Raw genomic sequence first — 23,607 nt, forward strand, 5'->3', positions numbered from 1 at the left:
AGATTCATTACATGCCCAGCCTTGAATCTGCATGTTATGTGTTCATTCTAATCAAATTTATTACAGATTACCTTGAGTTTACTTTCAGGACCCTTGCCAAAACTATTATAACAGGGAAGAAATCTTGTCCTTCATTAATCTTTATATCTCCTACTAGATATTTATATCTAATATAATACATTGGGTGAATTTCTAATAAAAATTCCTCCCTCTAGTCAAAGATATCCAAAATCCAAATTCTATGCATTAATTTCAATTTTAGCATTTGCTAAAGAAATGACTTTTTACTACACAGTAATTAAAGCCCCTTGGACTTCTCCTCCTCCGTCACTGTAACTGTCATTGGCAGCAGCAGCATCATCACTGATAGGATTATATCCAGAAGGTGAGAAGTATAAAACAAAAGAGGCCTTTATTCTGAGAACACAGAGAGAGAGAACCGACACTCCCCCCTCGACTGCTGGAGTCCGGCTTTCTCTTTGGCGGACACGTGGCATCAAGAATATGTAAGTAGCTTTGGTTTGGGGTGGAACCTTAAGGGGGCATCAGGGATGCACAGGTAGCCCATTGGTCCTAGGTTTGGCACCATAGGTAAGTTCCCAGGGGCAGGGAAGATGGTGTCACAGGTAAATTCCTAGAGGTGGGGGAGATAGGAGCTCTTTGGTTTCGCCTTTAAGGCCTCACCAACTACAGTGTCCTGTCTGGGCCAAAACCCTTTCATATCCCATCTTATGATTATTATGAAAAGGGGTGAAGATTTCTCTCTTTAACTACTTCCTGCTGGCAGGGGATGCTGTACTAGAGCCTAGGGGAGTCGATAGGATGACAGTTGATGCCCAGGTAGAGGCTGGTGCCAGGTGTTTTAGCCAGGACAACTTCACTGGTGAATGCACGTATGTTAGACTGGAAAACCAAAGAGACAAGATGTTATGAGGAGACATGGCACTGTCATATTTAAGGACCCAGGTGAGGTAGAGGGAAAGGTGCCTTTGATTTAGACATGTCATTATATCAGGATGACATTGAGGTAGGATCATTGTCACGTGATGTAGAATTCTGAAAATTAAGCATGGGGTTAGGAGGAGTGAAGTTATGAGAGGTGCTTACTCCCCCATTTGAAAGGGTAAAAATTAAAAGGGTAGGTAGGTAAGGCTTGTCCCTGGTATGCATGATGTTGGAGTCTGTAGGAAATAAAAATGATCATTAATACAACGTAAGAAATTAGGAACCAAAGTGAATAACAAAACATGACAGCCTGAGAGTCATGGCTGTGGGGCCTTGGTAAGGCAGAGATGAGTAGACAACAGGATGGTTAGATCTAGGGCCTGAGTGATGCAAAACCAGAGTGACAGTCTAGCAACTTTGATCACTGTTGAGGTTGCCAAGAATATCAGGTAGGTATGGGTCACTGTAACCTGATTGTAGTCCTTGGAATGATTTGCTGTAACAGAAGTTTAGCAAGTATATCAGCAATTTACCAGGTTGTGGGAAAGGCTTCTATCTATCCTGAAAAGGTACAAACAAAGGTGAGAAGATATTTGAGAGTTTTGTGGTGGGGCATGTGTGTAAAATCTATCTGCCAGTCCTGACCAGGAGTGTGTCCTCGAAATTGATGAGTAGGAAAGAAAGAGGGTGCCATGCATCCCTGAGGAGAGGTCCTGGCACAGAGATCACAGGTGTGAGTAATCTTAAGAATGATAGCTTTTAGAAAAGGGTGTGTGACTATTGGGGCTAAAAGTTTGTATAGGGCCTGTGATCCTATATGAAAACAGTTGTGTAAGTCAGTGATGATGTCTAAGGCCTGTTGATGTGGGAGAACAAGTTCAGATCCCTGAAAAATCCAACCCTGTTTTGTGTGTAAACTGGTTTATGAAGTAGCTGTAACTGCTCTGGTGAATAATTAGGCTGAGGTAGACTGTTTGGGACTAACAGGAGACGATGAGAAGGGCAGGGCCCTTGTGCAGCTAACTTGGCTTGTGAATCTGCAAAGGTATTGCCTTGAGCAATAGAATCTGTAGAGTTTTGGTCTCTTGTACAATGAATAACTGCTGCCTACTTTGGAAGCTGGGCTGTCTCTAGAAGTTTAAGGATAAGGGGAGCATTAATGATGGGGGTTCCCTGAGTGGTAATAAAACCCCATTCTTGCCAGATAGAGGCATGAGAGTGTAAAATGCTAAATGCATACTTTGAGTCAGTGTATATATTTATAATCTTGTCTTTTGCTAGTGTAAGAGCCCTTATAAGGGCAATAAGTTCTGCCCTCTGCGATGAGGTGCCAGGTAGCAGTGGATTTGCCTCTGTAACTTTTGACTGGTTAACTATTGCATATCCTGCCTTCTTTTGGTTGTCTGTGTTTGTTGAACTGCCAGCTATTAACCATGTGTCAAAGGCTAAAGAGAGAGGTGTGCTACTGATGTGAGGGGAAGGGGTGGGAGTCATCTGTAAAAACTCAATACAGTCATGGTGAGGATGGCCCTCTGAGGTGGGAAGTAAGGTTACCACATTAAGAGGACCACTAGTTGCAATAGAGATGCAAGGGTCTTGAGAGAGAGCTAAGTGTACCTGTTGAAGGCCAGAAGGGGTCATTAGGGTAGGGAGCACCTTATGTGAGATAAGCTCACGTAGGTGATGAGGTGAGTGTACTGTAATGGATTGCCCTAATGTAAACTTTTTAGCTTCTTGTGTCAGAAGGGCTGAAGCTGCAAGAGCTCAGAGACAAGGAGCCCATCCTTTTACTATGTGATCTGTTTTGACAAGTAAGCTACTGCTTGAACAGAAGGTCCCTTTTTGTGTCCTAGTACACCTATAGCATTGTGGCCCTGACAAGTAGTGTATAGGATGAAAGGTTGGGTGGAATCAGGAAGGGTAGGAGCTGGAGCTTTTAGGAGAGCCTCTTTTAATTTTTGAAAGGAGGCATGTATGGGCCTAGTCGGGTCCAGGGATTCTGATAAGGAACCCTTAGCGGCCTTGTAGAGGGGTTGAGCTAGGGCTGCAAAGTTAGGAATCCAGATATGAAAGAAATTAGCTAAACCTAGGAAAGATGTAACCTGCCGTTTAGTTGTGGGCGTCTGGAGATCATGAAGAATTACCTTACGATCTGAGGTGATAGAGCCAGTGGTGGGGATGAAAGCAAGACCTAGGTATTTGACTTTTGGGGAGGCTATCTGGGCTTTAGCAGGAGAGACCCTGTATCCATGACTAGAAAGGAAATTAAGAAGACTGGCTGAATGCTGTATGGCTAACATATGGGATGGAGAACACAATAGGAGGTCATCTATATATTGAAGAAGAACACTAGGTTTGAGATCAACTCCTGTGAGGTCAGTAGTGAGAGCTTGACTAAAGAAGTGGGGACTATCTCTGAACCCTTGGGGGAGCACTCCTCAAGTAAGTTGTTGAGACCTGAGAGTGTCTGGGTCAGTCCATGTAAACGCAAAGAGGTTCTGGCGATCAGGGTGTAGGGGGATAGTGAAGAAGGCATCTTTAAGATCTATAACTGTAAAGTGAGTGGTCCATGGAGGAAGGGATATCAGAGAGCATGGTATAGAGATTTGGCACCACTGGGTCAGACGGAGTAACAGCACTGTTAATTACCCTAAGGTCCTGTACTAGACGATAGGACTGATCAGGCTTGAGTACCAGGAGAATGGGAGTATTGTGGGGTGAATGGGTAGGTTTAAGAAAACCATTGTCAACTTCTGGGAGAACATGGTGGACAGATAGCAGCAGCTATGGAGGCTCTCTGAAAGACCCAGCTTAGAATTCAGGAATGGTGCGGAGTAATGAATCATAAGCAAGAGGAGATATGCCCTGCTGACCCAAGAATGAACTGGGTTCAGAGAAACCAACTGGGAATGCAATCCTGGTGCTATAACAGAAGCAGAAAATCCTCAGTGTGGAAGTTGGAGCTTGCGCCATTGGAAGCTGCGATTTGGGTTTCCTGCCGCCCCTGCTGTGTCTACATCAGCTCACCAGGGAGAGAGATGCATGAAAGCTTTGAGAACGGAAATCGGTGAACAAAGTTGAAAGCAGGATGGGCGGGGAGCTGTGCATTGACCTGCGGTGAGTGAGAGAAACTGGGAATCTTCCACAGTCTAGGAGACTCCAACAGAGGACATTCTTGGACCGGGCAGACTTGAAGGAACATGGTGCTGCAGTGACTTCAGTCACGTATCCCCCTCTCAAGCGGGATTGGTGAGAAGTGCCTAGCCTACATGACGCTGCAGGCTGAGACCCAGTAGGCTAGCACAACCCAGGGCCCAGTGCCTGAAGGTGGCCTGGAGGGGCGGGCCCCGCATAGGCTGCCTGGTCTGCAACTTCCTGGTGCGCTGCAGTGGGCGGGACCACCTAGCCAGCACAATTTAATCAGACTGTGGCTGACAGGGAAGGAAGCTGGGCCTCCTATATATGCTTGCATATATAAGGAACAAAGAATATGGGAAGAGGCAGCAACAAGAAAGGGTCCTCGGCCCCCAATCCTGAGAAAGAGGCAATAGCAGACACAGCACCAATAGATATAAAGCGCTATCTCCAGAGCCTCATAGACAAGTTCAGAAATGAAGTTATTAATGACCTGAAGCTAGACATAAGCAGAATAGTTGGAGAAATGCTAGGCACCACCCAAGAAAAAACAGATGGTGGAATGGAAGAACAGAAAAAGAGGGGAGAATTGTTTGATGGAGAAAATAGAGAAAGCATAGAATACGTGAAGCAGGTTCAAAGAGATTACCAGAAAACTAAAAACTCTATCGAAAACTGGCATAACAACTTGAAAGAAACTAAGGACAGATTATCTGAACTGGAGGGCAGATTTGTAATATGGGAGCATGAAATGAAAAACTTCTTAAAAATAACAAAGAAACAAACAGCAATAATACAAAGACTAGAAGATGATAAGAGGATCTATAACTTAAGAATTAAGAACATAAAAGAAGAAGTAGGGACACAAACAAATGAACTACAAAAGCTACTCACAGAAATAATCCAGGAGAATTTTCCTAATTTAGCAAAAGGTAAAGATACTCAGTTGTATGAAGCATACAGTACCCCAGCCACTTACAACCCAAACAGAGCAACACCCAGGCATATAATAATTAAAATTCCAGAAATCCAATACAAGAACAGAACATTAAAAGCCATCAGAGACAAGAAACAGATCACTTACAAAGGAACACCCATCAGAATTACAGCAGACTTCTCGGCACAAACCATCAAATCACGAAGAGCATGAGGGGAAATAATTCAAGCTTTGAAAGATAATAATCTCCAGCCAAGATTGATATATCCTGCACAACTATCCCTGGAAATTGATGGAAAAACAAGGTGCTTCCAGGATAAAGAGGAACTAGGAGAATATGCAACCACCAATTCAACTCTACAGAGAATACTGCAGGATATTCTAAAAAAGAAAAATATGAAGAATCCAGAAATAGTGGCAGAGAGGCCACAATGAATGGAGCAGAAAACAAAATGAAGAAGACAAACTGACAACTAATGACAGAAAAAGAGCTCAACAGAAATGAGGCAGAGAAGATTGGATGATAGGAACAGCTATTTTGGAGAAAATGACATCTTAATAGGTAACACTGATTTAGTATCATCTTGTTTTGAAGTCTCATCAAGCTTTTGTTCTTCTGTCTCCATTGGTCTAAACAGGTTGTATCTTACTGGATTTTATTATGTATGATAGTATAAGCAAAAACTTTTATAGACAAGGAGATTATACAGAAACCATTGTTCATATTCTGTTAGTTGATTCTAAATACCCTGTAATACTGTCATTCTCTTAAATAGTTTTACATTGTTTTGATATATTTGATGCTACAGTATACGAAGTTATACTCAAAGATTTCAAGGAAAGAGACAATATGGTAACTACTTTTATGTCAGGATTATCTTGTGGTGAAACACTATTTTGCTTAAATGGTTATGTTTTGATCTGCGCTGTTTTGCTGTTATGCCCTCTTTTATCTCAATCCCCATTTTATTATTTACTTTTTTATTTTTATCCTTTTAATTAAGGGAAAAATAAATAAAAAAATAGCAGGATATATTATAGTAACCCACTTCGACTTTCCATTATCTTGATTTAAAGCCCTGTATTGCTCTCACCATCTTGTTTTGACTGATGTCCCTCTATTCTGTTTTGCTTGATAGTACCAGGTTTGAAAGTTTAGGCAACAGCTGTGAAGATAGTGGGATTCATTATGATGCCCATTCTGGTTAACTATTATCTACTTTTGAAGACCTGTAATGTCTCCAATGTTTTGGTTTTGCCGGTTTTGTTCTTTACTGTTTTGTTCAATTTTATTATAACTGATGACATAGGCAATTCTATTAGAGATTGTGGGAGGCATTATGGTAACCATTGTTGATCACCTTGTATTATGCTTTTACATTTTCTATTATGTCCACCCCTTTTGATTTGATTGACTCTGTTCTGTTATGTCACATTTGGTTCTACTCTCTTCCAAAAAAGTAATAAGAACTGTGGGAGCAACAAAACCCAAAATGTGTAACTGTCATTGTACAAGAGAGAGGAAAAGAAAGTGCTCTAAATGATATAACTGCAGGTATATTTAAGTGTATAAGATAGATAATGATATTACTGAGTTTTGTTGGATCATTGAACAGAACTGTTTGCAATCTCACTGTTGGAATGTCCACTTTATAAGCTTTAATTTTGTAACTTGAACAATTATTTCTAAGATGAGAATATGTAATTCATTAACTAGTGATTTCCTACTGTTTATTTTTTTCTGTAAATCTGTATAACTTGTACCCTTTCTCTGCTTTTTTTCTTTTTCTCCTTAAATAAATTTTTTAAAAAAAAAACCGTTGTCTAAAAGGCACTTAATTAAGGGTTAAGTCCCCTTAAATGTTGGGAAGCTATGGGGTATTGGGGGATGCAGGGAAAAATTGAGGGATCCCTGAGACGGATTGAAACAGGCATGACATGTGTAGCCAGAGTGGGATTGGATGTGTCCCAAACTATGGGGTTGACCAGAGAAGGAGGAAGGGGAGATAATGGATTTGCAATGCATTGTGAAGCTGTTTGGAAGATTAGGCTGTGGGGAAAGAGACAGTGAAGGAAAAATTAAGCTTTTGAAGAAAGTCTCTACCTAAAAGGGGTATGGGACATGTTGGAATTACTGGGAAGCTACGGGTAAAGAAAAGAGTCTGGAATCTACATGGGACAGGCCCAGTTTGCAAAGGTTGAGTAGGCTGGTTGTCAACACCCACAACAGAAATCAAGGACTTAACTACAAGGACCTGAAAATTCAGGAAGTACACTATACGTAGCCCCTGTATCCACAAGCGGAGATATTATCTTACCTGAGAACTCCAGTGAGACTCAGCGCTCCAACAAGCTTACCGGAGTGGGGGCTGTGAGCCCCGAGCCCTGTCAATCTTCCACAGCAAGTCCGAGCAGGTCAGTGACGAGTCTGGCATTGATGGAGTCTTCTGTGAAGGCGAGGGATTAGAGGATGGTTTACCTGCTCGCTGGTGGCTAGGACAGTTGCTCTTCCAATGGCCATTAAGGTTGCAGTATGGACATGGTCCTAGAGGAATGCCAGGATTAGGGCAATCTTTTGCCCAGTGTCCTTGTTTGCTGCATTTGAAGCACAGTCTGGGTGGGACTTGGGCAGCCACACCTTGTTGTGGATTTTTTGTCCTTGGAGCTCCAAGTGCCACTGCTGATATTTAGGTCAGACTGATATTTAGCAAACTTTAATTTCTGAGCTTGCTTATCCTCTTTTTGAATCTTATCTCTGTTGTTGAAGACACAGAAAGCTAATTTAAGTAGATCCCCTTATGGAATTTGAGGGCCATGTTCAACCTTTTGCAATTTTGCACGAATATCAGGAGCAGACTGGGAAATAAAATAAGAGTTAACAACAATCATCCCTTCATGAGAGTCTGGGTTCACATTAGTAAACTTAATGAAGGTTTTCCAAAGCCAATTTAGGAACACAGCTGGGTTTTCATTATCCTCCTGGACCTGTTCTAAAAGTTTGTTATAGTTAGTATGTTTGTGAGCAATCTTATTAAGGCCCACAATCAGATACTCAATCATCTTATGTAATTTTGTTGAACCTTGTCCATTTTGGTAGTTCCAGTTAGGATCTTGTTCCTGCACAGCTATAGGCCCAGGGTCATTATCAGTGGTATTTGCCTTAGCCTGTGATCAGCTTTTTCTCGAGCTGCTTGCCACAGCTGATTTCACTCTTGTGAGCTGAGAGTGGTGTTTAGAATCACATAAACATCCTTAAAATGTAAATCATAACAATTAGTAATAAATTCAAATTGCCTGATATAATTCTGTGGGTCAACAGAGAAGCTACCTAATTTATGGGTAATCTGGGATAGATCAGCAAGGGAGAAGGGCACATGTATATTAACAAGTCCCCCGGGGCCAGCTTGCTCCCGAAGTGGTAGCAGAGATTGAGGAGCAGATTGTGGAGTAGAGGGCCATTGGGCAGCCATCTGTCCGGTAGACCCGTGTGAGCAATTATCTGTAGAGTGGCTACAGAGCGGCTGCCGGTTACCCTGGGACGAGGAAACACAGGCAGATGGCGCCTTACTGTGTGCCTTGCAGTGATAAAATTGCTGTTGGCAGCACAATGAACCCTCATGTGGATGCAACAGGGTGGCTGTTGCTGTTCACAAGAGGAGCCACGAGGGGGCGCCCATTGACCATGAGTTCCATCCCAAGATGGCGGCATCCTGTCATGTGGTGGAGGGCTGCAACATGGCGACTGTTCCTGGTGCAAGCTGGAACAATCATGCGGCTTGCTGGAAGGGCACAACGACCGAGATCAAGTATGGTGTGCGGGCAGCGAGAATGCTGTAGAGGACAGAGACTTATCAGGAGAATAAGAAGTCGGAGATTTTGAGGAAGCGCTAACAGAGGGATTGGAGCTGCTGGGAGAGTCATGGGTCCCGGGAGATGGAGGGGAAAACCATCACACAGTGGGAGGTGATAGCGAGGAAGGATTTTGGGGTAGGCAGGCGGTGGCCGAGAAAAAACTGGGGGTACATCATCAAGCAAATCCTGAGGGCAGGAGGGAAAGTTTGTGTTGCAGCAGAGTTAGCTAAAAGTATCTGAGTGGGAGTACAAGACTTAATGAGAGACGGGAATGTTCTCAGAACAAGGAAAGCCTGAATGTAAGGGAGTTCCATTAACTTGTTGCCAGCCTGACAGAAATTATACAGGTTTTTTAGAATGCAGGGGTCAAGCGTCCCCTCTCTAGGCCAAGGGTCGCCAATAAGCAGATAGGTCGGCCAAACCTCCTGGCAGTAAAAAGTTAATCATTTAGTTTTTATGATACTTTTAATCTTAAGAGTACATAGATTGGAAATTAGGCATTGTAGAGGCGTGTTTTGGGAGTTAGAAAACATGTTTCCCATGACTAATTCAGGCAAGAAATAAGCCGTGGTCCAGAGGGTGAGCCGTCACTCGTTCCATGGCACCACACAGCGGCGAAGGTTCCAAAAACTTGTATATTCCAGTCGTCACTGAGAGATTTACGAGTGGAGTCCACGTGGGGTCAGTAACAGTTCTGCCCATGAGAGCATGAAGCTCTAAGGGATGTGAGGGTCTTCCAGTGTGGATGGTCCAGAAAACTCTGCCTTGGGCTATCCGAACCCAAAGGACGTGAGAGATTTTCAAGTGTGGATGCACTCGAAAGACCCTGCTCTGGCCTGTCTTAAGGCTGTGAGATCATCACAAACCCACGCAAATGGGGAGAAAACTCGCCTGGGGCGGAGTCCAGCACCAAGAATTCTCCGGAGTGTGCTCACCTGAGATTAATCGGGCTGGTGTTGAGTGTGGGCGGGCGGTGACAAGTCAAGCGGATCCCGGGAGAGGAAAAGCAGATGTAATCCAGTTCATGAATTGGCTGGGAACTCGACTGGGAACTGAGTGTGTCCCAGGAGTCAGTCGCCTGCAGATCAAGTCATGGCACCAAATGATAGGATTATATCCAGAAGATGAGAAGTATAAAACAAAAAGGCCTTTATTCTGAGAACACAGAGAGAGAGAACCGACACCCCCCGCCCCCCACCACTGGAGTCCAGTGACACGTGGCGTCGGGGGTATATAAGTAGCCTCGATTTGGGGTGGAACCTAAGGGGGCAACAGGAATGCACGGGTAGCCCATTGGTCCTAGGTTTGGCGCCATAGGTAGGTTCCCAGGGGCGGGGAAGATGGTGTCACAGGTAAATTCCTAGGGGTGGGGGAGATAGGAGCTCTTTGGTTTCGCCTTTAAGGCTTCACCAACTATAGTGTCCTGTCTGGCCAAAACCCTTTCAATCACCACCAGCAGCACAAGGGCTTCTTTATGAGTGGTTACTGAATGGTTACTGTATGCTAGGGATTTACACATAATGCTCACTTACTCCTCATGGCAATGTGATGAAAGAGCTATTACTACAGTCCATACGTAACTTTTAAGAAAATAAAGCCCATCAGAAATGAGGACTGGGGCGGCTGGGGATTTAGCTCAGCAGCATAAGTGCCTGCCTTGCAAGCAGGCAGTCGTGAGTTCGATCCCTGGTACTGATAAAAACGAAAAAGACAAAAAAAACAAACAAAAAAAAAAACAGAAATGAGGACTGGGGTTGCAGCTCAAGGGTAGAGCACTTGCCTAATACATGTGGGTCCACACATGCTTGGGTTTTCATTCCAGCCTAGGAAATGGAAAGGGGAGCAAAGAAGGAAGGGAAGAGGGAGGGACGGGAGCGAGGGAAAGAAAAGCATCCACACTCAGACATAACAGTGACACTTGAACTAAAACATCATGTTTGTTGATTCCCTCATTCACAGCGTCAGAGCTACTGAGCTTACACACCAGAGACTGTGTAGGACCTGGGTTCCACATTCGAATAACACAAACAGTGCACTGCATTCAGCCACTGGCTATCCCATTGTCCCCATTATCCAGTTTTCTTTTTCTAAGCAACCAGTGTTTCTTTTCAGATCTGTAACTTGCTTTTTGTTTTCTTTCTTTCAGTATTTTGAGTTCCTCTAATTTAGCCTGGCCTCGAACTCACTACATAGCCTAGACTGGCCTCAAATTTGTAGTGATTCTCTTGCCTCAGCCTCCCAAGTGCTGGGATTACAGCAACATGCCACCACGCCTGGCAAAAACCTGTAATTCCAACTAATGCTTTCCTTTCTGAGTGTGAGTACTACTACTTCCCACCTTTCTTAATGGTCCCAACTTTTTTATTGAGCGAGCCTTAAATAAGTCAGTATTTCAGGCCCATTTCATGGCTGGGTTAGAAATGTGACCTTGGAAGCCAGATAATACTTGAACTTAGATGAAGGTTTTGTGGAAGAAGAAGGTGAGCTCCTGTAGGTTAACCAGCAATGTCTTTACCAGAAGCCTCCATTTTTCTAGAGGTGAGCATTCTTAGCCTGGTAAATCTCCACATTTTGGATCTCCACAATGTTCTGCCAGCCACCATTCTCTGGACCCTTCTCTATGTCTCTCTGTCTCTGTCTGTCTCTCTCTCTCTTCTCTGTTTCACACACACACACACACACACACACACACACACACACACACTGAAAAACAGGTGCTGTGACTACTTTGTTGGCCTGATATCATAACATTTGTTGACTTTTCTTTCTCAGACGAGAATCTTTAGAGTTAAGGATGGGAGAACTTTGTGCCCATGAAATCTGAAATTACTTTGTAAAAATTTAAAAATCAGGCCTGGAAGCTGGACCACCTTTTTCTTTCAGATACCTGATTCCTTGGCAGTATTCTTCCTCTCCTTTCTGAGTGGTGATGAGAAGGGGGCTTTACTAGTGACAAAGTGATAATGAAGGGGCATAAGATACAGAGGAGCAGGTTGGGCTACTGATTAGAAAGTCCCAGAGGTCATGTAGCCAGGATCCCTGTCCATCACTTCTGGGCCCTTACCAGAGGCTGCTGCCTAGGAATCTTGCTGTACCTCCTTAAACTCAGGTTATGTGCTAAAATCTCACTTTGGATGTTTTAACACTTGTTAAAATTATTGTAGGTTAGGGGGTGGGGATTTAGCTCAGCGGTATAAGCACCTGCCTTGCAAGTGTGTGGTTGTGAGTTCGATCCTCCGTACTGATAAAAAGAAAAAAACAAAAAAAATTATTGTAGGTCACAATCCTGGCTAGCATATAACATCCTTACATTATTTAAATTCATACACCCTCACTGAGATATAATTCATATGCCACACAGTCTAATCCCTAAATAGCCACAAAGTTATATAAACATCACAGTAACTTTTGGAATATTTTCATCCCTAAAAAGAAACCCTGAACCCAACAGCAGTTATCCTTCATGTATTTCCAACTTTTCTAGCCTAGACAAATCTTTCTGTCTTTATAGATTTGACTATTCTGGACATTTGATATGAATTGAGTCACACAATATGCAATATTTTGTGCCTTTTTTCCAAAGTTCATTCATGTTATAGTGTATATCAGAACTTCCTTTTCATTAACCAATATTCTATGGCGTGAATATAGGGCATTTTATCTATCCATTCATTACTTGAGACACTGGGTTATTCAAGTTTGTGGCTATTACATTTCTACTTGTTGGCTATCATGAATCATTCTGCTATGAACACTTGTGAATAAGTTTTTGTGTAAACATGTTTTCATTTTTGGGGTACATACCTAGGAGTAGAATTGCAGTATTCTGTTGGAACTGGTAAATCTATGTTTAACCTTTTCAGAAACTATCAGTCTGTTTCCCAAAGCAGTTGCATTTTACATTGCTACCAGCAGAGTATAAGGGTTTTAAATCACCACATCCTCACTAACATTTATTTTTTAAAATTTATTTTAGCTATCCTAGTGTATAAGAAGCAGTACATCATTGGGTTTTACTTTGCATTTCCCTGATGATTAATAATGTTGAGCATTTTTTTTTTGAGACAAGATCTTGCTCTATAGTTCAGATTGCTTTTGAACTTACTATCTAGCTCAGGCTGGCCTCAGACTCATGTTGATCCTCCTGCCCCAGCCTCCCTAGTGCTGGGATTACAGAAATGCCCACATCTGGCTTAGAACATCTTTACATGTGCTTATTGGACATTTGAGTGTCCTCTTTGGAGAAATGCCTATTTGTTTCTTGTGCTCCTACTATTGTTATTCATGTTAGTTAGATTGAATAAATAAATATTATAAATCCTACCAAAGGTCCCATGTTCAGTAAAATTCGCCCACATTATAGTGCTATGTAACATGTATTGTAGTATGTAAAATGTGGGAAGGGGCCGGGGGTGTAGCTCAGTGGTAGAGCACTTGCCTAGCATGCGTGGATACAAGTTTGATGTACAGGATCAACAAACTAAGTTAATAAAGCATTAAAATTCTAATTAGATTTTGTTAAATACTAAATAAAACAACTTGATATGAGATTTAACAACTTATTGTCATTCCATTTGGAGTGGTGGCTCAAGTCTGCAATTCCAGCTTTTTGGGAGGCTAAGGCAGGATTCCAAGTTCATGTCCTTTGGGCAACTTAGCCAGACCCTGTCTCTAAATAAAAAATAATAAAGGCCTTGGGGTGTAGCTCAATGTGAAGGCTACGGATTTAATCTCCAGTACTGTACAAATAAAAATAAAAATAAAAAAATCATTATTATTCCAACAGTCAAAGGTAAGAAGTCTTGTATTGTAGGTAGAAATAGAACTAAATTACTATAACAAAATCCATTTGTGCTTTCAAGCTAAAGCTAATTTGCAATTTTACTTCTACATATAATTAATTATTGGAAGTAAGTTGCAAAAAGTTTACCTAAGTTCTTATTTGATAAATTAGAGGTGAGAACTACTTTTTTCTTCTTTCAAACTCTGGCCTTTTGCATAAAAATAAATAGTGCCAAATTTTTGGAGAGAGTCCTGTTTAATTTGGTATATAATTAAAATCTCATGTAGCTTTATTGGTTTTAGTATCCAGCAGAGAAAAAATATTGAAACTCCAAGAGATTTTGAATTAAATAGCTACAACAGTTTTGTTTTATTAGTTTTGACTGTGTGAAAAAAAATCATAAGGACAATGTTGGAAAAATGTAGTTCTTTTAGAGCCCCAAATGACTTTTAAAACAATAAAACAAACTATAAAACCCACACAAGTGATATTAAAAATTATGTAGTTCAATAAATGTGACATTCACAAATGTGGTTGTAATTTCTTTTAACTACAGCACAGTGAACATGGATCTGACGACTGGCTTTAGGAAAGGTAGTGTTATATAGCTTAACAGAATTAAGTGCTTCAGTTTGCTGGTGAGGATTATGTAGCTGAATTGGAATGTTATACCACTGCCTTCTTAAAGATCTATATTCACTTCTGGGTCTGTGGCACCATCAAGGAAAGGAACGATGCTCCCTTTACTAGTGTTTGTTTAATAATTAGAGATAATTTCTCTAGTATTAGTGATCATTAATGGTCTTGAGGGGGATGTTTGTAGGTTTAGGTCTTTTTGGCTCATGGCTACATCAGTCCCAGAGTAAACTAGTAGTATCCACTCATACTGTTTCTGAAGATGGTGTATGAAGGCTGGCTAGTGATTTCTGTATAGGCAGTAAATAAACAGGGGTAATTATTCCAGTTACTTATTAGGTGGAAGGGACAAAAATGAAGATGAGGGAGACACATGTTTGAGAAAAATAGTTATTTGCTTAGTTCACTGAGGTCCTGATCTCTGAAGACCAAATATAACTTTTGAAGGCACATTTGAACTTTAGACATAACTTTCCTTTCTTGGTCTCCAGAACCTGTATGTCTCCTTGGAATACAAAACAGACCAAATTCTCCAGTAAGCCATGTGACGAGAATGATGGCTGATGGGGTCTGCAGATAGCAGAGCTGACCTACGGAGACCAGCGAGTCCCAATGAACCCTCGACTGGTGATTCCAGGAGCATGCTGCTACCTAAAATTATATGCAGACTTAACAAATAATTTATAATTTTTTACCTTCAAAACAATGAAGGAGTGTTTTTATTTTTAACCTTCAAAATCATACTTTCACCCACTTTTTATGTTGAAAACTTTAAAACCTACAGAGAAGCTTTAGTTTAATTTCTCTTTATGTATACATATGTGTATCTATGTATAAGTATTATGCCTGTATATATTGAGCTATTTGAAAGTTGCAGATATGATCCATCATCCCTAAATAGTTTATATTTCTCAAGAATTACAATGCATTTTCCAAAATTATTCACAATACCAACATCACGCCTAAGACATCACTAATTTAATATTGTCATCTAACAATACATTCATATTTACATTCCTTTATGGTCCTTGAACAAGTCTTTTACACATTTTTTTAAAACCTAGAATCCAATCAGTTGGGGTGATAACATAAGAGCTTGTGAGATTCCTCATCTTCAACATTTCACCCATCAGTTGTGGTGTCCAAGGAAGATTTTCTTGAATGAAGTGTTATATTTTCTTATTTTGTCAACTTTCTGCATCGTTTGCTGGCATTCTTCCAGTTTTCCCAGGTTCCACCCCTTTCTCTCACTTTGAGTGATCACCATGAACTCACAAAGGGTTGTATTCAATGTGTTACCATCTATAATGTATTTTTGAAGCTTAAATTTCCCCAAATTTAGTCAATGCAAGTTCCTTCAAGGAAGCGGGTACCCCTCCCCCATGCTTTCTGGCAACACAGTTTCTCAGTTCACACTGTACCTTTCCTCCTTCAGCGCTATGTCAGTCATTTATTCAAGGACTTAATTATACCATGAGTATATCACACATGCACATGGTTCAATTCTCGAAATATTCACAAGATACACATTCTCCAGCCTCATCCCTGTCTTCAGCCAATGTGACTTGGACAGCCAATATTCTTGTTTGTTACATAAAAAGGTGAACATACAGAGATGGATATATCCTTATCCCCAAGGTTATTTTTTTAAAATTGTTTATTGGTACATTTTATATAAACATAATGATAGCATTCACTCAAGGCTTTAACTCAAATGATAGCATATTATGCTCCCTAGGTTTGTCTGTGCTTGTAGCTCTTGTCTGTCACTTGATGCTGAAAGATGCCTGTGACCGGGTATTAACAGGTCAAGTCTCAAATCCTTTAGATGAGGAAAGTTCAGGGTGGTGAAGTGACCAAGGTTATTTTAGCTAACAACACCCACATGCTATTATTCTCCTGGAATGTTTGACTCTCTCACTGGGTCTCACCCTAGTCTTGTTGACACTTATTTTTCAAAACCTCAATCCCCTGGGAAGTCTTTCCCTTCCCTACAGTTCTTCTTCGACCCTCTCCCACCTAGGTGATGTTCCCTTGCCATAAGGTTTCAGTTCATTGTGCACATCCTAGCACACATATGTCACTGTATTAACTTTTTTTCCTGCTTGTACAGGGACCTTATGTCTTGTTCGCTGCTGGCATACTGCAGTTGCTCACCAAAAATGTGTGAAGTGAAACTCGAACCCAGGCAGTCTGGCTCCCGGTCCAGTCTTCCTACTTTAGTGCCACTGCAGATGGAGAAATAGTTCAAAGATGTAGATTTAATGATAATTCTTCTTAACAACCCAAGAGAAAAAGATAGGAAATCTATTTCCAAGAGTAACACAAAACACCAGCGGAAACAACTCACCTCTAGGTGTGACAACTGCGCGCGCAGGGGGAGGGGGTGTCCATCAAGAAATTGGCTCTTTGCACAGGACACGCATGAAGACCCCCAGGGCCGAGGTCATGCTCCTCTGGGAGGGACAGCGCCCTGGCTGCAACAGAAAGCACGTGCAAAACGGAGGGGCCGTGCTGCCTGCAGCTGTCACCCCCAGAGCTGGAGAGAAAGGACACGGAGCAGCCCTTGTTGCATCCAAAAGGATTTCATAGCCTCTGACTGGCTCCGTACGAACTGGTCCTCCCCTTGGGTCCTGTCCTGAGCAGCTTCTCCACGATCCCAGAGAAATGGATGGGGTACAGAAGCTACTCAGTGAAACGGCTCGAGCTGCCCCGAGACTGAAGCACCTCAAGTCTAGACGCCGGCACCCCGCCGGAATGCAGCTAAGGGAGGAGTCCCTTCTCTTGGCAGCAGCTCTAGGAGCTTGGGGTGCTCTCCAATGGTGAGTTTAAGGGAAGCCCCGGGCAATGACCAGCGCCGCCGTTAGCCCAGGGAGCGCACCGTCCAGGAAGGCTCCCTCCAGGAAGGCCGGCCAAGCTCAGCCCTGTCAGCGACCCGCGCCGCCGCCGGCTCCAGGGGTCCTGCCCCGCTCTGGACGGGGCCACGGCCGCTGGGTCAGCGTCCCCGGCAGCTGCGGCCCTCGAGCCCCTCCGGACGGACGCGGCTCGGGCTGTCTTGGAGGGCATCGCCGGCCACGACGGAGCCTGGCAGGCCAGCGGCGACCGCGGGGCGGACCCTCGCCGGGCGCGGGTCCGGGAGTCCCGGAGCCCGAGCGTTCGGGGGCGTGGGCTGGGCCGGCGGCGGGCCGGGTGGGGCGGAGGCGGCGCCCTGCGGCCCGCGCCATTGGCCGCGGCGGGCGGCAGGAAGGGGCCAGCGAGCGCGGCCCCACCCCGCGGCGGCGGAGCCTATCGCCGGAGCGCGGGGCGTCGATAAATGTAGCGCCGCGCGCGGGCTGGCAGCTCTCCGCGGCCGGAGCGCAGGAGCCATGCAGTACCCGCACCCCGGGCCGGCGGCGGCGGCGCCCTTGTACGCGCCCACCCCGCTGCTGCAGCCCGCGCACCCGACGCCCTTCTACATCGAGGACATCCTGGGCCGCGGGCCGGCCGCCCCCACGCCCGCCCCCACGCTGCCGTCCCCCAACTCCTCCTTCACCAGCCTCGTGTCCTCCTACCGGGCCCCGCTGTACGAGCCCACGCCGGTGCACCCCGCCTTCTCCCAGCACCCCGCCGCCGCGCTGGCCGCCGCCTACGGCCCCGGCGGCCTCGGAGGCCCGCTGTACCCCTTCCCGCGGGCGGTGAACGACTACGCGCACGCCTTGCTCCGCCACGACCCTCTGGGTAAGGCGGCGGGTCATGGCGGGGCCGAGCGGGCGACGGCGAGGAGGGCGCCGCCCGGCAGGTGGCAGCGCCCGGGAGGCGGCGGGCGAGGGCAGAGGCCACAGAAAGCCGGAGCCCGCAGGAGTGAAAAGGGGCTCTCGGGCGCGCGCGAGGACCGAGGACGGCGGCGCGCAGCGCGGTGACCGCACCGAGACTCAGATTGGTTTCCCTGCACCTCGCGGGCGTCGGGAGCCGCCGGCGGCAGGCCGTGCAGGGCAGCCTCGGCCGCGCGTGTTGCGGCGGCGGGGGCGGGGGCGGGCACGGGGACGGGGACGGGCACGGGGAGGACGGTGTCCGGGCACCCCAGGCTTGCCGCTGAGGGGCAGGGATAGTTGCCGGGCCCGGGCGGTTACAGAGTTGGACTTGGTTCAACAAGCTTGTGCAGTGAAAGAGCCTGACCCTTTCCGTTCATACAGGAAATCTTGAGTTCTCGATAGGAGTAAATCTGGTTTCAGAAGCTGTTAAGTGTTTTCCTGGCTGCGTGAAGCAGACCCTTCCCCCGGAGTAGTGCACGCTGCTGATTATTTTATCGACATCCTCAATACAGACAAATTCAGGAAACACTCGACTTCTGATAGCCAGGATCCGTTTTTCTGATATTGTTCATTTCCTCTGTGTGGGATGTGACTTTATGGCAGCTAAAATAACCAGTTGCTTCCTTTTTTTTTTTTTTTCTTGAGGCTGTTTTGCACCAGTCTGAAGCCTGACGCAAGCAAAATCTCGAAAAAACAATGCCAGCTTTCAAAGCGCTTAAGTGTAGGCCTACAGACACATCGGTGGACGGACTGATGGACATTTGTTTAGAACCAGAAGGCGCAGACCCCAGGCACCAGTTAGAAAGGGCAGCGGGCTCGAATCACTGGGGGAACGCGCGGCCCAAGAAACAAGCCACCAGTGTGGACTCGGGTAGCCCTTGGGCCCGAGGAGCTGAAGCTCCAGGGCAGTTAAAGAAACGGGACGCTTCTCTTGGGCCACCACAGTTTTAAATCAACTCTTACTGGCGGATTGGTCAGCATTACAGGGGCAGGTTCTCTAGCTCAATCCACTTTGGCAGCTCAAGATTTGGGATGTGTGAGTCACATTTTCTGAAAAGGCCTCCCGGGCTTTGTGCCCCCGTGGCTCTATCCCCTCTAGGGACCGGAGCGGGACCCTCAGCCGGGCGGGGCTGGACGACAAACGTTTTCACGGAGCGCGCCCTGGGTTTCCTTGGGTTACTTCTGGAACTGCGCAGGAGGAAGCAAAGGGTTTTTCGAGATAGACCAACAGGAAACACATTGACGGAAATGTTGCCATAGTCTATGGGGTGGCTTTAACTGGCCGCCCCCACGGGCCGGCCGTGAAATCAGAGAAGGCGCGGCGCCCCCGGGCCAGGATTGGAGGCTCCGTGCGCTGCGCGGCCTAGCGCAGCTCCCAGCGGCAGCGCATCTTGCGCAGCCGGGCCGGGGGTGCCGGGGCACCCCGCTGCTCCCCGGAACGCACACACTGGCGTCCCTGGCAAGTGCGTTTCAGCAAGGAAGAAACTGAAGGTACATTAAGTTGTGCATAATTCCGGACCGATTGTTGAAAGAATTTTCCAGGTGTTTTAAGTCCAGTGGGCGATGCGCTTAAGGATTCGTGTTCTTAGCGAGTCATAAGTGTGCTGGTTATGTGTTCGGGTGCGCTCTAGGTGCGTATGCAGTGTAGCTGGGGGACTTTGGGCATTTGTGTGCGCGTCTCGAGGGAGCCCATGGGTCCCCCTTCCTGGGGACATAAGTGAGTAGGTCAGGTCGCTTGGCTTCTTTCGTCTCCTCCCTCCCTCACTTTGTCACCCCATCACCAGGCTGGCCTGGGGGTCGGCCTGGCCCTGCCTGTTCTAGTTCCAGGGCCATCGCTAACTGCATCTTTTGTGGCACTAGGCAAACCCGTGCTGTGGAGTCCCTTCTTGCAGAGGCCCCTGCATAAAAGGAAAGGTGGCCAGGTGAGGTTCTCCAACGACCAGACTATCGAGCTGGAGAAGAAGTTCGAAACGCAGAAATACCTCTCCCCGCCTGAGCGGAAGCGTCTAGCCAAGATGCTGCAGCTTAGCGAGAGACAGGTAAGGCCTTGGGCTTGGGCGGAGGGCGGCTGCTTGGGGCGGAGGTCAAGCAGGACTTGGGGCGGCGGAGAGGCGGAAGAAAGTTGCACTCTCGACCCTGCTCCACTTTTGGAGTCCCAGATCCGCTCCTCTCCTCCTACCCTGGGATTCTGGGCTCTTGCTGAGTTTTCTTTTTCTTTCCTGTAGGTCAAAACCTGGTTTCAGAATCGACGCGCTAAATGGAGAAGACTAAAACAGGTATCCACGACGTAGTTCTGTTTCTATGGGAATAAATATTGTTATCATGTTTTCTCGATGCGAAGCCTGTTATGGGTTGTATGCAAAAGTCATTTGAGAGACTATTTAACCTCTTCACCTTGATTAAAAAGACAAATAATTCTGCAGAAATTCAGGATGAGTTGCTCAGGTGGCAGTAATGCTAAAAGCACCTAATGCAGTTGCTATATCAATTATGCTTGGGTTTTCACACACTGGCTAGTAAAACTCCTAGCTAATTGTTTTATAAACCCCATATGTTGTTTATCTAATTAACGCAGGAAAGATAAAGTAATTGACAGTAAATGACTCAAGCAGTTATCTTGGGGAGAAAATTGTTTCTTTTATTTACACAGTCATAATAAAACCAGGCAGAATTCAAGGGTAAATAAAAGGGCACAAACACCTTTAAGTCTTGTTTGTGCAGCCTTTAAGAAGAATTAAATATCAAAGAGTTTAAAAATTGTTTTCCACCTAATGCCAACTCTTAAAGTGAATATAAAACACGTAAGAAAATATCCACGCCTGTTGGCAAAGTAGTTTATAATTTCTAACAGTCTTTCTCCCGGTGACCTTGTTGCACAATATGTGATAAAAAGGAAAGGTCTATTCAGTTTTTAAAGAAGTTTTGTTGGTTTAAAGCTAAAGATTTGTTTCTGATTACCTAATCTGGATATGTTGCCAAAGTTATCTGACAATTGCCGAATTGTTAATTTTCCAATTTAAATGGTAAATACAATATTTTGAAACAATAATTAAAGTGAGAACATTTAATGTGGATTGTTAAACTTACTGATCATTACTTTTCCATTAAAAACAAGATGGTATCCCAAAGAAAGACCATTTTGAAACAGAAAAAATTTCTGCATTTTTATTACTGTAATGTCAGGTAAATATTTGCAAATTTTCTTTTAGGCTCTGATCTTGTGCATTTGTTACACAATTGAAAACTTGAATGTATTATTTTATTTTGTTTTAAAAATCTATATCGTATCATGCCTCCGTGTAGTGTTAAGACACATTTTAGACAAGCGCAGGATTTAGACAAGCCCAGCATTGACTAGTTCTTTTTCAAAGGCTTTATTCTAGTTTCCAGGGACTTTTAAATTAGTGGTTTCTATGTAATATAAGAATATTTTTCAGGAATTTCCTCCAGGTTTAAAGTAAATTTTATTTAATTCTCTCCCTTGTCAGCAACATTTCTTCTAGTTCTGCACTTGTCTTTGCCATGATTTTGCCACTTGCTACACCCTTATCTGTATATGTTTATAAATTTACATTAGCAAATGAATGAAAAAGAATTCAATCTAATAATTTGGAAACTTTATTAATTTATTACTTTGGAGGGGGTGGCTGTGGGTTGAATCCAGGGGCTTGTACAGGACACAACCCCTGACATTCTTCTTAAAATGTCTAGAAGACTATTCATTGGTAGGATTTAAGTATTTCAAGAATGAAGATACTGTGTAGCTGTTGTGATTTGAGTTTTCCCACTCAAACTTTTAAACATCTTAAGACCATGGGTCTAGCATGGCACTAATCCATTTATGCCAAGGTTTGTAGTTCTTTGAATTTTTGGATGAAATTGATATGTTACCTAGAAAATTCAAGGAACAAGAATTTGTAAAGAAAAATTTTACTATGTTCCATGGTTATGTGTCATCTCCCCCCCCCCACCGCAGAAGCATTCTAGGCATAAAAAGATGAAGTGTTTAATTGATACAGTACATTTACACTTATATTTGTGACTCATATTTTTCCATTATTTCTTTCAAGTCAAATATCACAAGTATGTATTTTCTGAATGAAAAGATTAGAACTGAAAACATTTAGTAAACTAAAAAAAGATGGTGCAGGATGAAAAGACATTTTGCTATTGCCTCTCCTCCATGTGTCATGACCCTACCATTTCCATATTTATCCCCTTCTCCAGGAGAACCCTCAAAGCAATAAAAAGGAGGAACTGGAAGGTTTGGACAATCCCTGCGGCCAGAGGCAAGACTTGCCTAGTGAACAGAGTACAGGGGCTTCTTTGGATGGTTCACAGTGTTCGCCCTCCCCTCCCTCCCAGGAGGACCTGGACTCAGAGATTTCAGAGGATTCTGACCAGGAAGTGGACATAGAAGGCGATAAAAGCTACTTTAACGCTGGATGATGGTCACTAGCACTGGCAGGTTCAAAAAACTGGACCAGGAAATAGCATTTTGCTATAGAAATTCTTCACAGAAGAGCTGGAAACTATATGAGAAAGGAAGACCTACTTTTTAGTGTTCTGGAAACCTGAAAATATTTGGTGCACTGGCTATTTAGAAACCTACATTGAAGCCTTAATTTTAACTTAACAAATGGTGTATGTACTGATTTTAGGTTGTTTTGATAAAAATTCACACCCTCCCCCCTTTTAGGAAAAAAGTAAATTGTTTCTATTTATAAAAAGTAATTTTTAACTTTCGTTAAAATTTTTTAAGTTATAACTTTAAAGATTTTAATGGGCTCTTCTTGAATGACTTTCTGTTATCGTATTTACATCCTACTTAGTGGCAAAGCAAAAAGCACCCCCAAAGCACCCCCAAATCTAGTGCGTTGGAAAAGGGGTCCACATTTCAGGCAATCTTGGAATACTTTAAAAGGAAACAGTCTTTACTTTTACATGATATTCTGAACAGTGGCCTTAAATCCACAAGAATTTCAGAGCAGAGTAGATACATGCTTGTTTTGCACTGTCACTTAATACCTACCTGACAGGTGTTAAGAGGATAGTACTGTCCTACAGGCAGGGAAACTTAACTCATTGGTGACTAACAATCTCAGATCAACTAGAAATTCCAGGTTTAGTGTAAGTAGATTGTAGATACTGTGTTTTATATCAAACAATGTCTATAACGTGTGTATATAGAATTGTTCACTGTAAAAAAAAAAAACGACCAGAATTTTTAAAAATGAGTTCATTGTCTATAAAATAAATCTGACCTTGGGACGACTGACCTCTTCAGACATCTCATTCTGTGGTTTAAAAAACAAAGCAAAACAACCCCAAACGTACCTTTTCTTAGAGCGCCTTGGGGTGCCAGGCACGTTGCTCTAGGGCTGGAGTTGGGGCGCTGAGCTCTGGGGGAGGGGAGGCTTTCTGCCTGGCTGCAGCGCCGGGGATGGGCGTACTGGGCTAGGGTCGCTAGAAAGTGAGTTTGGAGTGTGTGCCAGGGAGCTGGGTGGGGTGAGGGTGTCTTCGGTGTG

At 44.2% G+C, this 23,607-nt stretch overlaps 1 protein-coding gene across 1 annotated transcript; it reads left to right on the forward strand.

Moving 5' to 3' along the window:
* Positions 1-17,624: 17,624 nt before the first annotated feature.
* On the forward strand, positions 17,625-23,357 carry Hhex (hematopoietically expressed homeobox). The gene is made up of 4 exons (XM_063239364.1): positions 17,625-18,005; positions 19,940-20,118; positions 20,305-20,355; positions 22,307-23,357. Exons 1-4 carry the CDS (start codon positions 17,654-17,656, stop codon positions 22,526-22,528), a joined length of 804 nt encoding a protein of 267 aa, XP_063095434.1. The 5' UTR covers positions 17,625-17,653; the 3' UTR covers positions 22,529-23,357.
* Positions 23,358-23,607: the final 250 nt, after the last annotated feature.

This window comes from Cavia porcellus, unplaced genomic scaffold (genome assembly GCF_034190915.1).
Source record: "Cavia porcellus strain 051 isolate PalLab524CR breed Dunkin Hartley unplaced genomic scaffold, mCavPor4.1 scaffold_28, whole genome shotgun sequence".
Classification (NCBI taxonomy): Eukaryota; Metazoa; Chordata; class Mammalia; order Rodentia; family Caviidae; genus Cavia; species Cavia porcellus.